At 56.7% G+C, this 23,355-nt stretch overlaps 1 protein-coding gene and 1 long non-coding RNA gene across 2 annotated transcripts; one reads left to right on the top strand and one right to left on the bottom strand.

Moving 5' to 3' along the window:
* Positions 1–1,029: 1,029 nt before the first annotated feature.
* On the bottom strand, positions 1,030–4,429 carry LOC132228779 (uncharacterized). Its single transcript, XR_009451438.1, has 3 exons — positions 4,298–4,429; positions 2,298–2,487; positions 1,030–1,911 (listed from the first exon to the last, which is right to left on the bottom strand). It is a non-coding gene; the product is annotated as an uncharacterized LOC132228779 (long non-coding RNA).
* Positions 3,973–23,011, top strand: ERICH1 (glutamate rich 1). Its single transcript, XM_059685824.1, has 6 exons — positions 3,973–4,052; positions 7,675–7,806; positions 11,949–12,122; positions 19,486–19,962; positions 20,969–21,160; positions 21,577–23,011. The coding sequence occupies exons 1-6, from the start codon at positions 4,031–4,033 to the stop codon at positions 21,678–21,680; spliced, it is 1,101 nt and encodes a 366-aa protein (XP_059541807.1). The 5' UTR covers positions 3,973–4,030; the 3' UTR covers positions 21,681–23,011.
* Positions 23,012–23,355: the final 344 nt, after the last annotated feature.

Raw genomic sequence — 23,355 nt, 5'->3', positions numbered from 1 at the left:
TACTTTCCTCCGCTTCGTCTGTGTCCTCATGCCTTCGTCTTTCTGAGATCCATGCATTGACTCATTCATGCCACCGCACAACACACAGGACCCGAGTGTGCTGGGTGCCGTCAGGGGCTCTCCATGTGTGAGCTGGGTGCTGGCCACGGGCTCTCCATGTGTGAGAAGAACAGCCAGTGGCAGGAGGGGCCAACAGCACAGTCCACGGCCACTTCCCCGAGGGAAGGTAGAGGGCAGGGCTGGAGAACTGCAGGGGCCACCAGTCGGCTCTGGGTCAGGGAACAGCCTAGGGAGCCGTCATTGAGACACACCTTCCTCTTCCTCCGCTTCTCCAGAGAGCAGGTCCCAGGCGTGGGTTTGGGCCCAGGCATTGGTGTGGAGGGTCCTCCAGGAAACATGAGAGAGGACACCAGATAGACGCGTTTCCAAGCTGGCCACCTGTGGACAGCGGGGCTCAGACTGGCTGGGCCTCGGGAAGGCCCCGGGGGAGGCACCCTGAAGGCTGGCAGGCGGACAGTTTTTGTCTGACTTCCATCACCCAATGATTGACACTGCACTCCCACCCCTATCTCCTCCTCCCCCCACCCCTATCTCCTCCTCCCCCCACCCCGCCCCCCAGGTTCCTCTGGCTGAGCAGCTCCCAGAGCTTCAAAGACAGCCGGGAGGTCGACCCACAGGGTTTGAGGTGCCAGCAGGGGGACCAAGGGGACATTCAGCACCAGATTGAGGACAGTTTCCACTTCTGTCCCAGCAGGAAAAGCCAGGCAGGGAGGGCTGCTGGCCAGGAGAGCGGGGGAAGGTGGGGTGCGGGGGCGTGGAAGGACTTGGTGCTGTGGGAGTCGGAGGAACCAGGACAACATGAGAAGGGGGAGGGCAGACGAACACGTCTGCGGGCTTAAAGGACATTCACGGGCTCCGAATTATACCCTGGACACATGACAGTTTGTTTAAATAATTCTTTATTGTGGAAAGTATTACCGGTCCCCCTTGTTCCCCCAGTGACCCCCTCCAGCCCACACCCCTCTGCCCCCCAGCCTTCACCATCCTATTGTCTGCTGGACACAATGAAATTTGATGTAGGGTTCTGAGCTGGGAAATGAGATGTTCTGCATAGACAATCACTATATACCTTTTATTCCTTCTACTGGTCACAGTGCATTAGCCACGACTCCCAGCCTGACCTGGGAAAGGGGTGGAGGGAGGAGGCATGATGACTGGAGGAAGCATCCCATTTCTCCTGGTAGACGTGGCATTCGCGGCAGGGTTTCTGCAGGTGTCCTTTATCAGGTCTAAAATGCCCCCCCTTCCTATTGTAGTTTGCCGGGTTGTTTTTACCTTGAACTTGGCATTTTGTTGAATTATGTCAAATGCTTTTTCTGCACCTATTGATATGATCACGTGATTTTTCTTTAGCTTGGAAATGTGACTTTTGAATGAAAGTCACATCCTCATGGCTGCTGGGAGGAGAGGGGGAGGTGGTTGGGAGTGAGGAGACGGGTGTGGAATTGGGGAGGTCAAATTTGAAATGCCTGGACCACTCCTAGCTAGTGACCCTGCAGATGTGAGCCAGTGGGAGCGGGGGGGGGGGGGGTGCTGCGGGTGGAACGCGAGGGGTGCTGTTTCGGGAGGGGCTGTGAGGAAGAGACAGGGAGGAGGGCGCACTGAGCCCCAGGCCGGGCTCGGCAGGTGCTTGGCAGGTGGTGGATGTGCTTCTGGGAGCCCAGTGAGCAGCATGAACGCAGGGACTGGTGAGTGGAGCCCTCCGGGCCTCAGCAGGAGCAGGACAGCCCCGGAGGATGCAGAACACACTGGGCAGCAGAGCCGATTGCAGAGGACAGAGTGGAGGCAGGCTGTCGGGACAGGAGGAAGCAGGTGGGTCCTGAGGCCAGAAGGTCGAGGGCTGGAGGGCTGCTGGGGATGCAGAGGAGAGAATGTCAGACTCACAGGCAGCCCCGCCAAGGGCAGGGGCCAGCTCGAGCTCCCTCTCCTCTGCACCACTCTCATTTTTGAAGTTCTCTATCATAGTTTGGAGAGTTTTAGGCTCACAGCAAGCCTGGGGTAAAGGCAGAGATCTCCCACACACCCCTACCTTCCCATTAGCAACATCCCCGCATCTGTCACAATGGACCCGTGGTCACCCAGAGTCCACAGTGGGCATCGGGGTTCACTCTGTGTCCAGTCTCTGGGTTTGGGCAGATGTATGATGACGTGTGTCAGTCATGATAGTATCACACAGAGTAGTTCCACCCATTCATCCCTCCTTTCTCCCACCCCCGTGCCAACCCCCGATTTATTACTGTCTCCGTAATTCTGTCTTTTCTAGAACATCGTAGGGTTGGAGTCACACCGTGCGGAGCCTTTTCAGATTGGCTTCTGTCCCTCAGTCACAGGCATTTCCTGTTCCTCTTCGTCTGTCCATGGCTTGATAGCTCGATTCTTTTCAGCTGAAGAATCCATTGTCTGACGGTCCCACGGTTGGCCCGCCACCTACAGAAAGTCCATCTTGGTCGCTTCCAGGTTCTAACAATTATGAGTGAAGCTGCTGCTAACTGTTGTGCAGGTTTTGCGTGGACACTCGTTTTCCCCTCACTTGGTTTGCTGGGTGGCATGGTAAGAGTATGCTTCGTTTTGCGAGAAACAGTCAAACCCGTAAGTGGCTGCACATCTTCGTTTCCACCAGCAGTGAGCGCCGTCCCCACGGCCCCTCTCCTCCCCAGCACCTGGTGTGGTCAGGGCCTGGAATTTGGTCTTTCCAATCGGTGTGCAGGGGTGGCTCACTGGGGCTTTAATTTGCATCGCATTGCATTTGCCCGATGGTGGCACATCCTTTCCTATGCTATTCACCACCTGCAGCCTATCTCCTGTGTCTATTAAGGTCTTTGGTGCTTTTGTTAATCATTGTCCATTTTTACAATCTCAACCTGACCAGATACTTCAGACACAATTGGCTGGGTATGTGGTGTGTGTTCCGGTGTGTTTTCTAACCCTCTTTTGATTATGTACGTGGCGTGTGTTCTGTCTTTAAAAGCCCTCCAGCTCCGACCCCACTTCCCCAATCCCAGTGGAGAGGGATCTACATTCAATGTGCTCAGTTTCTCTCCGGCGACTCTCTCTTGAATTCCCATCAAGCTGGGGCCTCCACCAGCCAACAGAACCACTGCCGTCAAGGTCACTGACAACTGCACTTGACACATCCCATTGTCTGGGATGGGCCTCACCTCACCCATCAACACCCCGAGAGACAAAGGACTTCTGTGGCTTAGCCTAAGGCGGACGCCCTCCGGAGCCCTGGAGTCTGACCCCATCCCTCCGCCCTCCCCTGCCCGGCACTGTGCCCTCACACTGGCCACGGGGGGGCGCTGCTCCCCGACACAACCCTCAGGGCCTGGGGACACGTGCTGGCCCTGCTTCGAGCCCCGCTTCGAGCCCCGCTCAGATTCTCGGAGGCTCCCCTATTCCCCACCTACCCCCACCCCGCGCCCCTTCCTACTGCCCTTTCCCCCCACGCTCTCATCTCCCTCACACTGCCATCCCGCCACTCGCGGGGGCACCCAGCGTGCACAGCAGTGACCGTCACAGCTCGGAAATACGTTTCCCAAGGCGTACACCCGGGGAGGGGGGGCGAACCCAGGTCCCCGGGAATGGGGCGGGGGGGTGCACCTGGCGGCGGCCCTGCCCAGGTGTGCGGGCGGGCGCCGGCTCCTGTGGGACCCCCTTTCCCCTCGGCCCGCGCAGCAGCCCCCGCTCCCGGGCGCCCCGCTGATCCCGCCCGGGGACCCCTCTGGCCCTGACCGCTCCGCCGAGCGGTCCGGTCCCCTCGGGGTTCACTTTCCTCTGCGTGTGCGCGGAGCAGAAGCGCTCGGAGGCCACGCCCACATATCCCCGAGAGCCAATCCGGAGCAGGGGCGCGGCTGGTGGCACCAATAGTGGAGGCCCTGGGCCCGGATTGGGCACGCCGCTGTTGTGGGCGGGTCCACAGGGGCGGATACGGAAGCGGCGCTGGGAACTCGGAGGCAGGTCGGGGACCCGCATGGCTGCGGCGCGGAGGCACGGTAGGCGCGGGGCGGGGGGCGCGGGGCGCGGGGGAGGCCGCCGCTCGGACAGCTCTCGGCGCAGGCCCGGCCCACGTCCCGCCGGACTCCACACCCGGTCCCAGGTCGCGTCCGGATCCGCAGCCCAGCTCTGGTCCGAGGGCCGGGGGCGGGGGTTCAAGGCCCGTGGGGACCCCAGGACCGGCGGGCCCCGCTCAGGAGTCACTGTCCTGGGGGCGGAGGCCGGGACTGCAGTGGTGACTTACCTGGACCCTTCGCGACTTAAATGGCGGTGCTCGCATTTCCCTGCAACTTAGGTGCCTCGCAGGGCACCCAGTAGCGATTGAGTGACCGTGTGTTTACCCAGCGCCAGCGGCGGCGCGTCGTCGCCATGACCCCGCGACCACCGTCACCATGGAAAAGGGACGCTTCCTGGGGCCCGGCGTCAGAGACCCGTGGCCGGCAGCCCTGCCTAAGTTTAAGGTCGCGGCCTGATGACGCCACGGGCGTGGCCGCTCCAACCACCGCCTCCTGTGGTGGCAAACGTGTCTCGTGGGGTGGCCGCTGTGGAGTTCGCTCCGCAGCCGCGACTCAGGCAGCACAGGGTTGTGAGCGGCCGTCCCCGCGCTGCGCCCGCCTCCCGGGACCTGCTCCCTTACATCTGGATGTTGGTGCCTCTCCACCCGGTGCCCCCCTGGCCTCCGGCAAACACCAGCCTGTTCTCACCGTTAAAACGGAGGATGGCATTCTGGCCCTTTGAAATGAAAAGCCAGGGGCAACTATAGTCAATAAGCATTTGCTTAAAATGAGAAAAGGAGACTGATGTGTCAGCGAGGCAGAATGCGGGAGCAGGAAGTGCAGCTCCCCACCCACCCGCCCACCGGCCTCAGAGGAGCCTCCCCGTGCTCCCTGCCCCCCCAGGAGCACAGAGTCGTGGCTTTCAATTGCCCGGTCCGGTGAGGCCCCAGAGTGGACGGACAGGTGTGAGTGACACCCACCTACACGTCATGTCGCACCGTCCGCCGGATGGCTGTACAGTCACACCCTGGGAGCAGGCCTGACCCAGGGGCTGGCGCACCCCCACCTGCTTTCCAGCTTTTGATCGGGGTTCCCTCTGCTTCACCCAGGTTTTCCTTGTTTCTCGGACTTCATTGTCTCCTACCTTCAGTGCTCTGCCCTGTGCAGGAAGTTACTGGAATCTGAATGCACCTGGTCGGCCTCAGCGGGGTGTTGCTTTAGACCCGTGGTCGGCAAACTGCGGCTCTTTGGCCCCTTGAGTGTGGCTCTTCCTAAGCCGTAGGAGCACCCTAATTAAGTTAATAACAATGTACCTACCTATATAGTTTAAGTTTAAAACATTTGGCTCTCAAAAGAAATTTCAATCGTTGCACTGTTGATATTTGGCTCTGTTGACTAATGAGCTTGCCGACCACTGCTTTAGACCAGTGGTTCTCAACCTTGGCTGCACATTAGAATCGCCTGGGAATCTTTTTAAAATCCTGATTTCTGGGCCTCATCCTCCGGAAATTCGGTTTCTTTGTTACTAACGTTGTGGCCTCACCCCATAACAAAGACACAGAATTTCCGGAGGATGAGACCCAGAAATCAGGATTTTAAAAAGATTCCCAGGTGATTCTAATGTGCAGCCAAGGTTGAGAACCACTGATTTAGAGAGAGGGAGAGACAGACAAGACAGACAGAGAGAAACAACAGTGTGAGAGAGGAACATTGTACACACTGCAGCGGGGACTGAACCTGCAGCCAAGGCATGTGCCCTGACCAGGAACCAAACCCGTGGCTTTTCACGGCATCGATCAGTGCCCCACCACTGAGCCACACCAGCAAGGCCACACCTGGTCTACTTTTTACAGCCTTGGCCAGCTCACTGAACTGAGATGATTGAAACCTTTCTTATCCTCATCAGTCAAAGACACATCTTCCCCAAAACCAGCCTTCTTTTCTCTGTTGGGAATGGGACAGAATTGTGGAGTGGAGTTAGGCTGTTTGAGAACATTGTGTTTGGAAGTTTGGATTCATATGTCTTCAAAGTGTAAGGTGGACGTGGGAACCGTGTCAGTGCTGTGTGTCTTCTCTCTTTTTCTTTTTTTAATTAATCTTCACCCATGGATATTTTTCCATTGACTTTCAGGGACAATGGAAGAGAGAGGGAAAGACAGAGAGAAACATGGATGTGAGAGAAACACATCAATTGGTTGCCTCCTGCATGTACCCCAACCAGGGCCCAGGCCAGGGAGGAGCCTGCAACAAAGGTACGTGCCCTGGACCAGAATCGAACCCGGGACCCTTTGGTCCACAGGCTGACACTCTGTCCACTGAGCCACACCGGCCAGGCTGTCTCCTCCTCTTCACAAGCCCCCTGAAGAGAACTCTGCTGGGGCCACACTGGGCTCGGAGCCACACTTACGGGAGTTTGTGGTCGGATTCGAGTGCTTGGGCTTTGTTGAAGCGTGAAAGCCTGAGGCGGCCTGTCATCCGTTTTCACACCTTTGTGGCACGCGAGTGACTTACAATTAGGGAGATGTGTGACGGGGGAGGGCGGTGGCCTGCACTTGCCCTGCTCTCCGAGAGCGCTGGGTCCCACTCGGCGGGGAGGACACGGGCCACGTGGGCATTTACGGAAGGGAAGCGAGCACGCGCTAACTCCCGGGAAGTAGACACACAGAACCCATATTAACCGGTCCACGCGGGAGCTGGGGATGCCACGGGACCAGCCAGCAGCTTGGCTCTGCAGTTCCGGCGGTTCCCTTGGGGGAGGGGGTGGTTGCACCTCCAGAGCAGCACGTTTGCGTTTGGAAAGGACAGACCCAGCTCTGAGGCCCTTGCTCAGGGCGGTGCCGCGGATTCCCCAATCGGTGCCCAGCTCCGGGCTGGCGGGAGGTTGGGCCTGGCAGCAGCACACCCTGAGTAGGAAGTACGTGTGTTTGAAATGTGCTCTTTTGCGCTGGGAAGTGTATCGCCTGGGAGGTACCTGAAGTGAACCCGAGGGCCCACATCCCAGGTGTGGGCAGTGGCTTCCTTCCTGCTGGGACTGCGGGGAAGACTCAGACGGGACGCAGGGCTGTCGGACGCAGGGCTATGGGCAGGCCCTCCGTGCTGGCGCTCAGAGGAGGCAGAGCGGAAAGAACTCCCTGTACTTGCATCCCGGGGTGGGGAAGGCGTCGGGACCCTGCCATCAGGCGGCAGCTGCCGGTGGGCCTGGGGCTCCTGCTGGGTTTTGTGGGCGCCCCCCCCCCCCCCCCCCCGCTCGCAGGTGCTGGCCCCGGGTGACTGCACAGTTAACTGCAGAGTGAATGACCCAGCACAGCGCCCCTGCCACCTCCTCACGGGCCTCCTGTCCTGTCCAGACACCTGAGGGTCTGGGGGGACAGGGCTGGGGGTCCTGGGGGACAGAGCTCGGGGTCCTGGGGGGACAGAGCTCGGGGTCCTGGGGGGACAGGGCTGGGGGTCCTGGGGGACAGAGCTCGGGGTCCTGGGGGGACAGGGCTGGGGTCCTGAAATGACAGTCACCTGTCTTTCTGGTGTTAATATTAGAATATGTCTTTATTTTAAGTAAATTCTATATGCAATTTAAATAAAACTGCTTTAAGTAATTCTCTTTTTTTGTTAATTGGTTGCATTTTAGTGTTTGTTGAAAAAGTGCTGAAGAGACTTTTTCCTCAGGATCCACGTGGCCAAGAAAAGAGGGCATGTCCGCCTGCGGCCTCCGAAACCCCTCCCGAGAAGGAGCGATGCCGGCGCGTCCCCCCGTTGGCAGGTGAGGGGCTCGTAGGTCACGGGGGGTCACAGACGCACACCTGGCTCCACCACGGCATCTGTCTGCAAACTGGTCGGATGGACAGGACCGCCGGCCAGCCCTGCGGGAGGGACGAGGGCTGGGGACTGGGTCCTCACTCTTCACGGAATGTGCCTGTTGGGGGCTGAATTGTGTCTTTGGAAACTCACACGAAATGCACACAGAGGGGGACCCTGTGAGGACACGGGGGAGACAGCGTCTGCACCCCCAGGAGAGGCCTGGTCTCCACTTCCAGCCGGGACAGAGGGGTGTCTGTTGCTGGGGCCCCGGGATGGGGGTTGTCAGCTAGGAGCTCGGTTCTCCGTCCCACGTCCGTGTGGAGCCTCGGGGCCCCTGAGGCCGGGGCCAGGGCTGGGCGCTCAGGTCTGGAACGTGGCCCGGACGTGAGCGGTTGGACGTGCCACAGACACGGAGGGGCGGCTGCGCCGTCTCTGGGAGGAATACTCCGAGCCACGCTCTCTCTCAAGACGAGGCCGGGTTTCACTCTAAAGTGTTGAAACCGTCGGGGACCGGGGGAAGCTGGGAGCTCTGCCCTGAGGGCCTTCGGACAGCAGCGGAGCACAGGGCAGGAGACTGTAACTGTACCTCGTGAGGACTAAAACCCTGCCTGCAGCGAAGTCGGGAGGCAAACAGTCAGCTGGAAAAGATGTGGCAGCTCGGGCCTGGGTGAGGGTTCCCTTCCGTCGTGAATCAAGAGCTCGTGTGCTAGTGAGAACATGAGCCACAGCTCCAAAGACACGGGCACAGGAGAGTGGCGGGCGTCACGGAGAAGATCCACGTGGCTCTTCAGCATCACGCCAGGCTCCCTCTGCTGGCACCACAAGGCCCACGTGAGGGTGGTCCTGGGACGTTCCCATGAGTCAGGTTGTCGGGAATTTGCCAACACGTGTTAGGAAGGGCGGGCAAGCACTCGGCCTGGCTGTGGGGAGAATCGCTGCGGCCCGTCCATGGAAGGCCGTGGGAACCCATGAAAGGTTACAGGTGCACACCAGGGCTCGGCAGTCACACCTGAGCCATTTTACCTGAACTTGAAGCTCCAGGGCCGGGAACAGGCGTGTTCAAGTTATTCATGACATCATCGCTCAGAGCAGCAGGAGCGTGGCGGGAGTCCGCATGTCCGTTCGCAGGAGAAGAAGAGCAGCCTTGCCCCGGGGAAGGCGCTCGTGCCCGCAGGAAGGGGCAGCGCCGGTTGATGCCAGGAGGGGCAGCAGCATGGAGACACTGGCCGCGGGGTCCGGGAGGAGAATGGCGTGTGTTGTTGGCACCCACATGAGTCGCCTGAGGAACAAAGGCAGGAGGACATGACCGCGGGAGCTGCCTCGCGGAGGGGGCGGCGTCCCGCACGTCCTGCGTTTACCTGGCGCCGGGTGGTTTCAGCACCTATTAGCATATAATAAATAGAATCCTTTAAAGTTGTGTTCATTTTACAAAGCTTAAGGGATCTCACCACCCACACCTCACTGAGAGAACAATAAAGCATGTGTTTCACAGAAACAAAAAAGGAGCCTCGAGAGGAGGTATGAGATAGTGGAGGAAGCAGCGAGGCCGGAAGGGATCTTTTTAAGTCTTGGTAACAGAACTGCTAACTGACGAAGAAGTCATGACTTTTTGTGTTTGGCGAAACTTGGAAGCCTCTGTGACCAGAGGCTTGTGGGGTGGGGCCCAGCGGGAACGGAGTCAGGGGCAAAGGGCATGGATGGGTGCACGGGGAGGGGAGCCAGGGGCTTGCTGTGTTTGTGTGGAGGTTGGAGAAGGCACTGTGTTTGCACGCTCTGGGATTTGGACTGGAGAGGAGAACTTGATGAGAAGCCTGGCCTGGGAAGCCAGCAGGTGTAAAAACCATGACCAACAGCGACTTGGGGGGGATAAGCTCACCGGGCCGGAGGGCAGCTCGGCCCCTGCACAGCCACGCAGCCGCCCGGCCCAGGCCTGTCCCTCTTCCACGTGCACCCACTGCAGGAAGGCGGGCAGGGTGCACAGGCACAGCCCGAGTGTGGCCGCTATGAAGACCCTTGGGCTGGGCGCCAGGGTGGGCCCGTGAGGAGAGAGGCTGGTCGGTGTTAATTTGGGCCGGCATGGTGGTGCCCTCCCAGCTGACGCCAGGCCCAGGACATGCAGACATTCAGAAATGTGTGGGAAGCTGCCCACAGCAAGGGTGGTCACCAGCCATTTCTGACAGAAATTTAGAATCGGCCTCCGTGTATAAACTTTAAAACAGTGGTTAAGATATAATTTGCCAATTCCATGGATTATTATGAAGCTATTGAAAGATTGTAGATTTACAAAATGACAATGAGGTACCATCTCACACCTCAGTATGGATACGTCAACAAAACAACAAATGACAAGTGCTGGCGAGGATGTGAAGAAAGGAACCCTCTTGCATTGCTGGTGGGAATGCAGACTGGTGCAGCCTCTGTGGAGAACAGTATGGAGTTTCCTCAAAAAATTAAAAATGGAACTCTCATTTGACCCAGTAATCCCACTTCTAGGAATATATCCCAAGAAATCAGGAACACCAATCAGAAAGGATTGATTCCTATTTTCATAGCAGCACAATTTACAATAGCTAAGATTTGGAAACAGCCTAAATGCCCATCAGCAGATGAGTGGGTTAAAAAACTGGTACATCTACACAATGGAATACTATGCTGCTGTAAAAAAGAAGGAACTCCTACCATTTGCAACAGCATGGATGGATTTGGATAGCATTCTGCTAAATGAAATAAGCCAGTTGGAGAAAGATAAATATCACATTATCTCACTCATTTGTGGAATATACTGAATAACATAAACTAATGAACAAAAACAGAGTCAGAGAAAAGAAATATTTTAGAATATAATAAAAGTAATCCTGTTATTTGCAGATTTTTAATATCTCTTACAACTTTTGTGATATTATACTATGTTAGTACAGTTTGGTAATCCGATATATAAAAGGCTAATATGCAAATCCACCAAATGGCAGAACGACCAGTCGCTATGATGCACACTGACCACCAGGGGGCAGACGCTCAATGCAGGAGCTGCCCCCTGGTGGTCAGTGTGCTCCCACAGGGGGAGCACCGCGCAGCCAGAAGCTGAGCTCACGGCTGGTGAGTGCAGTGGTGGTGGCGGGAGCCTCTCCTGCATCCACGGCAGTGCTCAGGATGTCCGACTGCCGGCTTAGGCTCGGGGAGCGGGCCTAAGTCGTCAGTCAGACATCCCCTGAGGGCTCCTGGACTGTGACAGGGCACAGACCGGGCTGAGGGGCCCCCCACCTGAGTGCACAAATTTTGTGCACTGAGCCTCTAGTATTATTATATTTAAAACCTTTTTTTTTCTTGAAAAAAAGACTGTAGATTTAAATGTAATTTATAACATTCACTTTTGAATGATATTGTATGTGTAGTATATAAACAATATTAATATATATACAATATTATTCAAGCGTATGATATATAAATGTTTTATAATAAAATGTGCGCATGATCCCATGTATCTGCATGTGTGTCTATGTGTCTGTGTACACATGCACTGTGTATATGGGTTGTTAGTGTCCATGAAGTTCCAGAAGATTATGCCACCAAAATGTTGAGACTCATGTGATAAGGATGGGTGTGTTCTCTGGAGTATTTTCTGCTTCCTACTCGTTAATTATTTATGTCTTTATGTCATAAGAGCCTGGAAGTTGACATAATAAGTGACCTCGCCGAAACCAGTTTGGCTCAGTGGATAGAGCGTCGGCCTGCAGACTGAAGGGTCCCAGGTTCGATTCCGGTCAAGAGCATGTACCTGGGTTGCGGGCACATCCCCGGTGGGGGATGTGCAGGAGGCAGCTGGTCGATGTTTCTCTCTCATCGATGTTTCTGACTCTCTATCTCTCTCCCTTCCTCTCTGTAAAAAATCAATAAAATATATTTAAAAAAAAAATAAGTGACCTGATGTGAATGTAAATGATCATTGAGTGTGCCTTTCCTGGCCACGTGGGTCGCGGACTCGCTCTAGCACTGGGGGGGGGGGGGGGGGGGGGGGCGGGGGGGCAGCGCTGAGCTGCTGTGGGGCTCCCAGGGAAGGGTTTGAAAGAGTGCGATGACCCCTGTTGTGCCCATTTCCTCCTGCAGGTGGCGGCACTGGGCCCCCGCCTGGCCGGCGGCTCTACACTGTGGCTTTGCCTCCTGAGGGCTATGTTCCTGTTGCTACCCCTGCCCAGCTGGAGCCCGAGCCCGAGCCCCAGCCCCCCAGCTGCGCGGACTCTGCGGATTCCGAGGGCTCCTCCAGCAGCGAGGGCGTGGCAGGTGAGAAAGCATGCTTTCCTGACCATCCTGTTTGGGGCATTGATTTCATCTCAGTTCATCGTTAGGGGTGAGCCTGTCCCCGTACAGCCACGGTGGGCGGGCGAGATTTGCAGCCCTTTGCGGTGTGATCTTAGCTGCATCTGTGAACGCAGAAGGAGACCTCGTGTTAATGCATCTGTGCACTACCATCTTGGTTTCCTGTCACTTTTTTCTTGCTTCTCCAACACCTGACAAGGTCTGGGCGGGCATTTCCGCTCTGTCTGCTCTGCTTTTGCTGCCTGGTCTCCAGTCGCAGGCGGATGCTGCCCAGGAATTGTCTACCTGAGAAGCAAAAGGGTAGCTTTTCCTCTGAGTCATCATCCAGACTTCCTGTAGAGCAATGGTTCTCAACCTTCCTAATGCCACGACCCTTTAATACAGTTCCTCATGTTGTGACCCCCAATTTCATTGTTACAAATTGAACATAATTAAAGCATAGTGATTAATCACAAAAACAATATGTAATTATATATGTGTTTTCTGATGGTCTTAGGCGACCCCGTGAAAGGGTCGTTCAACCCCCAAAGGGGTCGCGACCCACAGGTTGAGAACCGCTACTAGAGGAGTGCGTGTTTTCAAACAAAACCTGATCCAGCTGGTTTTCACCAGGTGGAAGCTGGAAACTGTGCTCTGGCCTTAATTAGCTTGAGTATTTAAAATGTGGTTTTCTAGCTCATTGATCTTCCTGACTTCCCAATTAAAGGCTCAGAAACCACAAAACCGAAAATGGAGTCGCCAAGGAGTCACAGAGTCATCTTTCCGGGTCTGGTTGAAAATCTTTAGAATATAATTATTAGGTAAATAGATGATGCCATACCACACTGCACTGTTTTTATGAGGATAAATGGCTTTGGTGAGCAGGCGTCAGCCCGAGGGCAGGTGTGCAGGGCCCTGGCTGAGACCGTGCCAGCTGTCCCAGACCAGCGCCCCGTCCCAGCCTGCTCCACGGACTGAGCTAGAGTGACGGCCTCGTAGGAAACGGGACGATGACGGTACCAACTGGACACATGGATCTCCTATAAGCCGTGTGCTCCAACCCCTACCAGCCATCACGCTTCCTGTTCTAGGGCGGGGCACCGCCGCCTCCGGGAAGGGGGCTGGGGGCCGGGGTGGGCCTGGTGCCGGCTTCTGCTCTGACAGTGGGCATTAGAGCAGACGATTTCTCTAAAATGTAAAGAAAAGGGGAATTGAGTACCATCCATTCCATTTAAGTCGCCATAGTAACCTGGCAGAGTCAGTGGTAACTTTTGACTACACCATTATTACAAGTTACATTTTTATCAGCTGTTTGTGAGGCAAAACCTTCTGTCAATTGATTTCTTCCTGTGTTGCCGGGTGCGTGGGGCCGTCAGCATGAGCCTTCAGCGTGGTGTCTTCTCTCCCGGGGGAGCGGCCCGTTTCCCTCCACAGGCCGATTCCACAGCTCAGGACAGAAGTCGGGGCCACAGCAGATGGTGGACACGTCCTGAGGGTTATTTTTCTAAAATGAAAAGAAGTTTTCTTCCAACAGCAATGTTATTTTTGAAAAGTCCCGTTTTATAGACAATGACAAGATGGAACATGTCCCCAGAGGCCCACAGCCCAAGGCAGCTCAGGTCCTGTACATGCCTCCCATGCATTTTGTACACAGTGTGCACGCCTCCCCATGTGTGTGGTACACAGTGTGCACGCCTCCCCATGCGTGTGGTACACAGTGTGCATGCCTCCCCATGTGTGTGGTACACAGTGTGCACACCTCCCCATGTGTGTGGTACACAGCATGCATGCCTCCCCATGTGTGTGGTACACAGCGTGCATGCCTCCCCATGTGTGTGGTACACATCATACATGCCTCCCCATGCGTGTGGTACACAGCATACATGCCTCCCCATGTGTGTGGTACACAGCATACATGCCTCCCCATGTGTGTGGTAAACATCATACATGCCTCCCCATGCGTGTGGTACACAGACTTAGAGATTGCCCCTGGGTCGCGGCCGGTGTTGTAACTGGATGTTGCTCTCAGTGTTAGGCAGGTTTTCCCTTTCGGTGCATAGAGATGTATTGATACCACTTTTTAAAACAGCTGGGACCTATTTTATGAAACCAGCTTGTTAACAACTAGCCCCCCTGCCCAGTTGAAAGCATCCAGAAGTTTCTGAGGTGCCTCAGTGAGTGCCTGTGCGTCACTGTGCGGTCGGAGCTGGGTCTCGGATGGAAAGCTGAGACCCCACACGGCAGCTCTGCCCCTGGATGCGGGCTGTTGACAGGCCCTTTGGGCACGCGAGCGAGTGCGCCCCTGGAGGCGGGGCGAGGAAGTGCGCTTTCCAGCAGGGACACCGCCAGTCTCTTACGTTTTAGCCCAGTGATTCCCAAAGTGGGCGCTACCGCCCCCTGGTGGGCGCTGCAGCGATTGGGGGGGGGGGGCGGCGATGGCCACAGGTGCATTTGTTTTAACTTTTTGTATTCCCTTTCTATTCTGAGTTCAATAAATCGTTTCATAATTTCAAACTTCAATGTTTCTAATTTACACCTTTCTTTACTATATTTTACGAAAAAAGTAGAAACATTAATACATATATCTTTCTGTTTAATTGCTATTAAAATTTAAAAAATTAATTTCCAGGGGGCGCTGAGTAATATTTTTTCTGGAAAGGGGGCGGTAGGCCAGGTCAGTTTGGGAACCACTGTTTTAGCCGATGGCTGGGGAATGCCTGTTCCCTGTGATGTGAGGAGTGCGCACAAGCCTAAGAGCTTCTCACACAGGCTTCACTGTGGATCTCTTCACACTTTTTCATGGCAAAAGGCACAGTAAACAGGGTTGAAAACAAAGGAGCAAGGTGGGAAGTGATACTTGCACATCCCCTGGTCGATGAGCTAATTTCCTTAAAATAGAACAAACCGGGGAGGCAAGGCTCCCCATGGGCTGGGCAGCCGGCCCCAGATGGGGAGGCGGAGGGGGAGCCGCCGGAGCGGCGAGGGCCCTGGGCCTCCTGTTCCAGGCCTACATGGTTTCCAGTTCCGCTCAATGCATTCCCTTAGAAGGCAGACCCGCCCTTTAAACAGCGCTGCCCTTCATCCTGTGCCTTCTCGTGAAGCAGCTGTTCCTTTCCCCGAGGCTGTTATAACCACTCCATAGCAGACCAAGTTCCCGCGCACACACGGCCTCGACTCTGCACCTGGCTCACCTCTCAGACCCCGTTTCTCGCTGGCCGCCCGCCGGCCTTGGGGTGGGCGGTCCTTCCTGCAGGACAAACCTTCGTGCAAGAGACGGCCGTTTCCCGTCACAGCGCAGAGGTTCCCCATGCGCGGGTCTTGTCTCCAGCCACTTTCTCCTTCCCCTTCCGAAGTGGGGTCAGTGCAGGCGCCTCCCTGGCGGTCGGTCACGGGGCCCCGTGTCCCTTTGGCCCTTCTCTTGTCACTCACGTGCCTTCCATGGCCACCGCTGTGAATTCACGTCCCTCCTGAGTCCGCCTCCTGCGGGCCGTGCCTGGGGCTCCTGCCCTTTCACTGTCCTCAGCTGCACTGAACCCCACGGGCCCTGCCGCCCGGCTCCCCACCCTTTGTCCTGTGTGGACCTCACGTCCATCCTCAGTTCCTGAGGCCGGCCCTCCCCACCACCCTCGGCTCCTTCCTCGCTCAGTGGGGCCTCCCTCCCTCCCTCCACCCCACGTCCCTCCCTCTCCAAACCGTTCTAGCTCCCTCCCCAGCCTCCAGCAGACGTGGGCCTGCTCTCTGCCCTCTGTCGTGGTTGTAATCGCTGCAAGCACCTCTAAGAGAAAGCCACCCTTGAGTTCTGCCTGATACCAAACAGTCCAGTTTCTCCCCGTATGAGTCCTGGGTCCCCAGAGACTTCCTGGAACTGGAGTTCAGAGCATTCGGGAGCTTGTGTCTCCCTCCCGATTGAAAAAGACAACCACGTCCTCAGTTGCCAGCCATTTCCGCCCGCACGCCTCCGTACCTCTGCACTTTACTTCCGCAGCTCCTCTGAGTCTCAGTGTGCTTTTCTCTTTCCTTCTAATTGTAGAATTTCCACTCAGCCAGCCTTCCTGTGGTTCTGGATGATGTCCGTTTTGTCTTTCAGTTGTATTTTTGAAATGGTTGTGCGAGGCAGCAATTTCAGGTGTTTACCTATGCTGCCATCTTGGTTTCTCCAAAAGGCAGCATCTAGTCCAGCCCGATGGATCGGCTCAGTGGATGGAGCACCGGCCTGCAGGCTGAAGGGTCCCAGATTCGATTCCCGTCAAGGGCACATGTTCTTGATATCCCCAGGGTGCGGCCTGCTGGAGGCAGCCGACCAATGATTCTCTCTCATCACCAATGTTTCTGTCTTCCTCTCCCTCTCCCTTCCTCTCTGAAATTCATAAAAAAATATATTTAAAAAATAAAAAGGTCAAGTCTCCGCCCCAAGCTTGGTCCCTGCCTGCAGGTGCCATCGCCGGAGCCACTCAGTGAGAAGGTTCAGTCCTCGGTGCCGCCCCAGCTCGCCCTCCTCCCACACCTGTGCCTCCAGCTGGGTCCGGTCTGTGGGCCCCATCTGACCTCGCTCAGTGCCTGTGACAGGATGCGTTAGGACAAAATGTGCTGAGTTGTAGGAAGGTGCCGGGAGCCGGTCCATCCTTGCTGTTTCAAGGGACCTGGCATATATGGCATACGGTTCTTAATATGTTTGCTCACCTTCTTGGTGCTGTGTTTTAACCAAGGTCACCTCTCTGAGAAAGGTTGAATCCCCAGGTAGGGATTTTCCCCTGAAGTTAGGGAGGGAATAAAACCCCTCAACTAAGTGCCAGGCGGGTAACTAATCACTTTAACTATGAACAATCATGCTTAAGCTACATAATCTTTACTCCCTGGAATGGAGATAAGAAACGCCCTAACCTTTGGAATAGAGATTGATAGGATTGAATCAACTGGTATAAATACAGGTGTAACTAAACAGCAAGACACAGAACTCAGGACACAGAACTCAGAACTTAGAACAGAATCAAGAAGACAGAACCTACACGGAGCCTAGAGACAGAAGAACTTCGCTGGAGAGAGCATGCCGGAGGATCCTGGAGAGGGACTGGCCTCGGAGCCTAGAGACAGAGCCTAGCGGGAGAACATGGCAAGGGATCCTGGACTGAACCTGACTACAGAGATTGGCAGGAGAACCTGACTGGAACCTGGACACTGAACCTGACTGGAGAGCCTGGACAGAACCTGGCTGGAGAACCTAGCGAGGGAACATGGCTACAGAACCTCGCTGGAGATCCAAAGCAGAACCTCTCTGGAGATCCGGGCTAGAGATCCTGGCTAGGTTGCTGATCAACTGAACGCTATCTCTGTGTCATTCCTTCTTCGCCAACTCCGTCCACACCTTTGGGGACCCCTGGACCTGCTGGGGTTGGACCCCGGCAGGAAGGCAATAGATTGTCCATCTGAAGCACCTGATGTCATTATAGTTAACACCGGACTTGGTACACGTGGTTCCGATCAAGGTGGAATGTCAGTTCCTGCTGTTACTTGACCCCTGGAGCACCTGGAGGCTGAGGGACATGCCACACGCCTTGGTAGCCATAGTGCTGAATCCGGAATAAAGCTCTTCCTTTAAGTCGCTGCGCCGTGTCCACGTGACAGTGCAGCTGCAGGGCGGCTATTTCGGGGTCTGTTTCCACTACAGCCTCATCAGGCGTGGGTGCCAAACAGTGGCAGAGAGACTTCTGACAAACTGCGGGTATTTTTAAAATTAGCACGTGTGTGAGGAAAGGTGTGTTTGGGGATGGCAGCTTTTCAGAATGAGTGAGCTCCTCGGGTTATAAATAGCCCGGCCTCTGGCTCCCTGAGTAAATTTCCGGTAGCTTCGCTTGTGGCTGCGGGTCCCAGGCAGGTGACAGGCCAGGAGGACCAGGGGGTGTGGGTGCTGGAGCACCTGGGGCAGTGTGACCTCCTGTGCTCCGGCCGGAGGGAGGGATGCCAGCAAGGTCAGCGCCTGGGCAGTGGCTGGAGGAGCCTGTGTTTGAGGGCAGGGCCTCTGAAGGGCAGAAACGATAGGAATAAAGATTCCAGGCTGATTCTGTGAGGCACGGTGTCCCCTCCGGGCTGAGCGGGCTGTCCAGTCCCATTCAGAGGATCTGAGGGCACCACGGCCTTGTGGGGACAGCGCCACCTGCCGGCCATGGCCGTGACCTTCCTCTAAGGCAGTGGTTCTCAACCTTCCTAATGCCGACCCTTCAATACAGTTCCTCATGTTGTGCTGACCCTCAACCATGAAATTATTTCCGTTGCTACTTCTTCACTGTAATTTTGCTGCTGTTATGAACCGTCATGTAAATATCTGATATGCAGGATGTATTTTCATTGTTACACATTGAACATAATTAAAGCATAGTGATTAATCACAAAACCAATATGTAATTATGTATGTGTTTTCCGATGGTCTTAGGCGACCCCTGTGAAAGAAAGGGTCGTTCGACCCCCAAAGGGGTCGCGACCCACAGGTTGAGAACCGCTGCTCTAAAGTCTGCTGGAACCTGCTGACAGAATGTGGAGGCACTGGGCGGGGCCTGTGCTTTGCTCAGGAGGCGAGGGCAGGGGCGTGGCTCTCCCCCCCATCCCCATGCCCATCAGGTCGGGTCACAGCAGAGCTGCTGCAGCCACGCCGCTCCAGGGGGTGGACTTGGAGGGCCCAGGCCCAGAGCAGGAGCTGAAGTGCAGCAGGTGCTCACACCCACTGTTCCTGCCGTGGGTGCTGGTGGTACAGCGCATTGTTGATGGTGTGGGTGGCCGCAGGAATGAAGTTTACTCCCAACAAAACTGCAGCAACTGCATCCTTAAAACCACACTGCACGTCACGATTGCATTAACTGTGCACATATCTTTTCAACTGATGGCCTTTGGGGTGAAGAAGGAAACTTTATTCAGTGCAAAACAGCTCAAAGGTGAGCACCACAGCTGTGAGCGGCCGGGCCAGGCCCTCTCCCGTGGCCTGTGCTGCGCTGCTCCCCGAGACGTCCCGCCTCCCCGGTTTCCCTCCGCCAGGGTCTCGGCCAGAGCCAGGGAAGGGAAGCTGCGCTCCGGCCGGAGGGGCTGGCCATCGGCTGAGCCCCAGCCGCTGAGCAGGTGTCTGTCCCTCCCTCGGTGCAGGTCTGACAGGCCTTCTCTTTCTAAGAACAAGACGGCTGTTACTTAGCCTCATTGTACGTCTCAGAATCCTGGGTGGTGTAATCGGTTGAGATACAGTTGAGAACTAAATGTTTTTAATTCCTGTTCTGCTAAAGTTTAAGGTCCTGATGGGAACTGTGCTTAACGTGCTTGTTGTGGTGCACCAGGCAGAACATTGCTGACTTGAACCCGTGTTTTATAGATCGGGATCCTCATGACCAACCGAAGAGAAGAAGAATGAGGAAGCATAAATCAAAGAAAAAAATTGGACGTCCCAGCAGCGCTCACGTAGAAGAGGTGGAATCAGAGAAGCAGCAGAGTCTCTCAGAAGGAAGGCTGCGGCCGCGGGACGCAGACGGCCCCGCCATCAGCAAAAACAAGAGGAGGAAACTGAAGAAGAAGCAGCAAATGAAAAGGAAGCGAGCGGCCGGCGTGCCGACGAAAGCCGCCGGCATCAGCTTCCTGTACGCGCCCGGCGAGGGCGACGTGGAGCCGGGGGACTCCAGCGAGGGGGCCGGAGGGGGCGGCTCCGAGGCCGAGGACCTGGGGGACGCGGGGGACCAGGAGGACCGTGAAGACAGCGTGGACGCCGAGCAGGACGGGGGCAAAGGCTCCGACGACCAGGCAGAGGGTGTCCTCGATTTTTTGAAGTCAACACAGGAAATGTATTTTTATGATGGTATGTTTTTCCCTGTTTTTCTTTTGGATAATGGCATCTACGTATTTGGAAAAATAAGCAAAAATAGCATAATATTTAAATGTTTAAAATACAAAATAACCGATATTCAAAACAACCATTAGTTTTGAGGCAGAAATGAGAATATTGAAGTTCTTACCCGGACCCGCCAGCGCTTAGCTCAGCACACGGCGGGAGGCACAACGCGGCTGGGCTCCCAGCACGGTCTCCCGGCGCGTACCCCGACGTCCGCGTTTGGAATCGGCTCTATTTCTAAAAAAAGTGCAATACGCCCGATGTTATCAGGCAAGGAATTTTAATTAAAATAGCTATAATCATGATGTTCAAAACAGAGGGGAAATTGCAGAATTTCACCAGTTCATTTGAATCTATTAAGATAATGAAATGGAAACCCTAGATCTGAAAAATGTAATAAATTAAAAACTCAAACACGAGTTTAGGCAGCAGATTAGATTCAGCTAAAAGACAGTCACTGGCAGGCCGGCCCCAGCAGAGCGGCAGGAGGAGGGGGCGAGGGCCAGGCCTGGCTCCGGTGACCGCCGGGGAGGACGGGCTTTCAGGAGATCGCACTTGGGAGTTCTCAGAGTCCCTAGAGGCCATCAGGCCACGCCCTCAGCACGTTCTGGGAACTGCACGCAGGACCCATGCAGGAGCCCGCAGCCGGGGGCGCGTGGACGGTGACAGGAGAGGACACGCCGTCCTCAGGCGGCAGCGGAGCGCCGGTCCCGCGTCTCCTTGCTGCTCCGAGGCCTGACCGTCTGCAGGGCCGGCGGCCTGTCCTGTCCCCCCGCGGCGCCCAGTGGCGTGGAGGCTGCCCCCCTGCCGGTCCCCGAGCGGCGCCCAGGTCCCGGAGCGGCGGGGTGCGTGTCTCCTGCGGGCTCTGCTCCCTGGCCTCCGGGCCTTGCTCCCCTCGCGGCCTCCGAGTAGGAGCCGTTCTCCTCGGACAGAAGGATAACGCGTGCGTCTCCCGGGTCCTGCCTTTGTGTAGGTGTCTCCAAGGGCTCGGACCCCGCCTTCCTGGCCGCCTCGGAGGCGCTGTTGAGGGGCCTGGGCACTGGCAGCGTGCCCGCCTCCGACCTGCGGGCCCTGGGCCACATGAAGGCGCTGCTGCTCCTGCGGGATCCTGGGGGGCTGCGGCGCGCCCTGCAGGCGTTCGAGGAGCACTGCACCCTGCCGCCAGGTACGCGCCCATAGGGCTGGGGTCACCCGTGGTCAGGAGTCGGGGCCGAGCACTGAGCGGCCTGCAGGGGGCGTCTGCGGGGGGGGGGGGGGGCAGCTCTGTCAGCCGTGCAGACACCTGTGCGCTCCCTACTGGGGATCAAGCTGGCAACCCAGGCATGTGCCCTTGACTGGGAATCGAACCCAGGACCCTTCAGTCCGCAGGCTGGCGCTCTATCCATTGAGCCACACCAGCCAGGGCTCCTGCTGTGCTCTTCATGTGATGTGGTTCCCAGCGTGGGCGGCTCCCTCAGCATCTTTGTACCAAAGCTGCGAGTCATAGGTGTCTGAGCGGCCACGCTGGGCCCACGGGCTGCTGTCCACAGGGTAGCGTGTCCAGTGCTCCCTTCTCTGTTGTTCTGGTTTTGTTCTTTGCAGACCAAGCCCGGGTGGTCTCCGCCTTCTTCAGTTACTGGCTCACCCACGTCCTTCCTGAGAGAACGGGGGGTGACCCGGAGGCGGCGGCTCCTGAGCAGAGCTGACGCGGAGCAGGCGGCCCTAACAGACGGCAGGCGCTGCGCTCACGCCCTCGACACAAAGACACGAGGCCCCGGTCCTGGGAGGGCGTTCCTGCCACGAAGCTTACCCGTGTCCCGCGTTGGACCGGCGCCAAGGCCCCCCGCACCGCACAGGCACCGACCAGACACGGCTCGCACCACCGCCCAGTGATGCGGGCGGTCTTTACCCTGTGAAAACGAACGTGTGCGCTCTGTAAGGTGAGGAAGCCGGCAGTGAGGCTGGGTCTGTTTTTATAAAGTTTCAAATGATCTCGTCCCTGAAAGTCTCTCTCGAGAGTGCCTATGGCTGTTAAATGCTGTGCTTCCAGTCGTGCGATTATAGTTGTTGGTTTTGTTTTTTCCCTTTCGCACTCGGAGAAGGAATGGTGCCGAGCACCGGCCTGCGTGGGGCGCAGCCGGCCAGCAGCTTCGCGGCCTGAGGCCCGTCGCCTGGTGGCGCGACACTCAGGAGGGCTTGGCCCCATCCTTGGAAATGCGTGCATCGGGTCAAGTGTCCATAACATGAGGGTCGGGTCCGGGCATTAGGCTCAGTCTCCGCTGTGCAGCCGTCGCTCTTTTTGAGGCTGAAGGGCGGCCAGGGGCAGGACTCCCTGCTGGGAAGTCCGGGCGTGACCGGGGCACCCCGTCACCTCTCCTGTCCTGTCCCGTGTGCGTTCCTCGCAGAAGCCAGGCCTCTCTGCAGATCCACACATGGGGTGACCCTTTCCGTCCCCGGAGCAGCCTTCTCGCCAGAGTTTTCAAATGTAGAGCCCAGTTGGCCCGTCCCCTGGGGCCGAGGGTGCGGGCAGTCGCTGCGGGAGGCCCAGCCATGGCTCCCGCCCCCGCTGGGGGTGGGGTGACTACAGTGCTCTCACCTGCCGGGCTCAGTGGTTGTGCGTCTCCTGTGCACCAGGAGGTCAGGCCGCAGGCCCAGGCTGCCGGCTCCATCCCCAGTGGGGGGGCGTGCAGGAGGCTCATCCATGTTTCTCTCTATGTTGCTGTCTCTCTCTCCCTCTCCCTTCCTCTCTCTCTCAAAAAGTCAATAAAAACATTTTAAAATTAAAAAGCTCCGCTCCAGGTGCCCAGCCCACCTTCTCTTTGACCTCATGGCAGGCAGGCCCCCCTTCCCCAGCGCCCTGTGCCCTGTGCCCGCGCCCCCTGCTGCCTTAGAAGGGGCAGTGTCATTCCTGCTGCTGTTTCCAATCTGTTCAACATGCTGTGCTCTGGTGTCTCCCGTCTCCTTCCTCCGGAGCCAGCGCTTATTACGCTGACACGTGTTGCTATGGGCCCATCTGATAGGGTCTCACTGCCCTCTATTGGGTCCCTGCTGCCCTTGCCCGCCCATCACTCTCGGGGCAGAACCAGCATCCCCCACGCATCCTCTCCTCCTGAGGGTGTGAGCTGTAACCGCCGCTGTGGTACCAGCCTCCTGAGCTTCCAGGTCCTTGGGGGAAGTGGAGGGTGTGGCTTGGGGAGGGGCGGGGGGGGCGTGGAGAGGGGAGCCTGTCCCGTTGGTCTGTCCCTCACCTGGGCTGGAGGGTGGCTTCGGGGCTGGAGGGCCTACAGTACCCCTGCAGGTTTCCTGCTGCCTCCGTGTTCCGGATGCAGATGTCTGTCTGTCTGTCTGCATGTCTGTGTGCTGTGCTTGTCGTCTCTGAGC

This window comes from Myotis daubentonii, chromosome 2 (genome assembly GCF_963259705.1).
Source record: "Myotis daubentonii chromosome 2, mMyoDau2.1, whole genome shotgun sequence".
Taxonomy (NCBI): Eukaryota; Metazoa; Chordata; class Mammalia; order Chiroptera; family Vespertilionidae; genus Myotis; species Myotis daubentonii.
The sequence above is the reverse complement of the archived record's forward strand: the minus strand, read 5'-3'. Positions and strand labels throughout refer to the sequence as shown.

Bases quoted from the DNA above. Each gene is read 5' to 3' on its own strand.
- ERICH1 (XM_059685824.1), top strand. From the start codon at position 4,031: ATGGCTGCGGCGCGGAGGCACG. The intron at 4,053-7,674 runs GTAGGCGCGGGG...GTTGCATTTTAG, and splicing joins GGCTGCGGCGCGGAGGCACG to TGTTTGTTGAAAAAGTGCTG. The intron at 21,161-21,576 runs GTACGCGCCCAT...TGTTCTTTGCAG, and splicing joins GCACTGCACCCTGCCGCCAG to ACCAAGCCCGGGTGGTCTCC.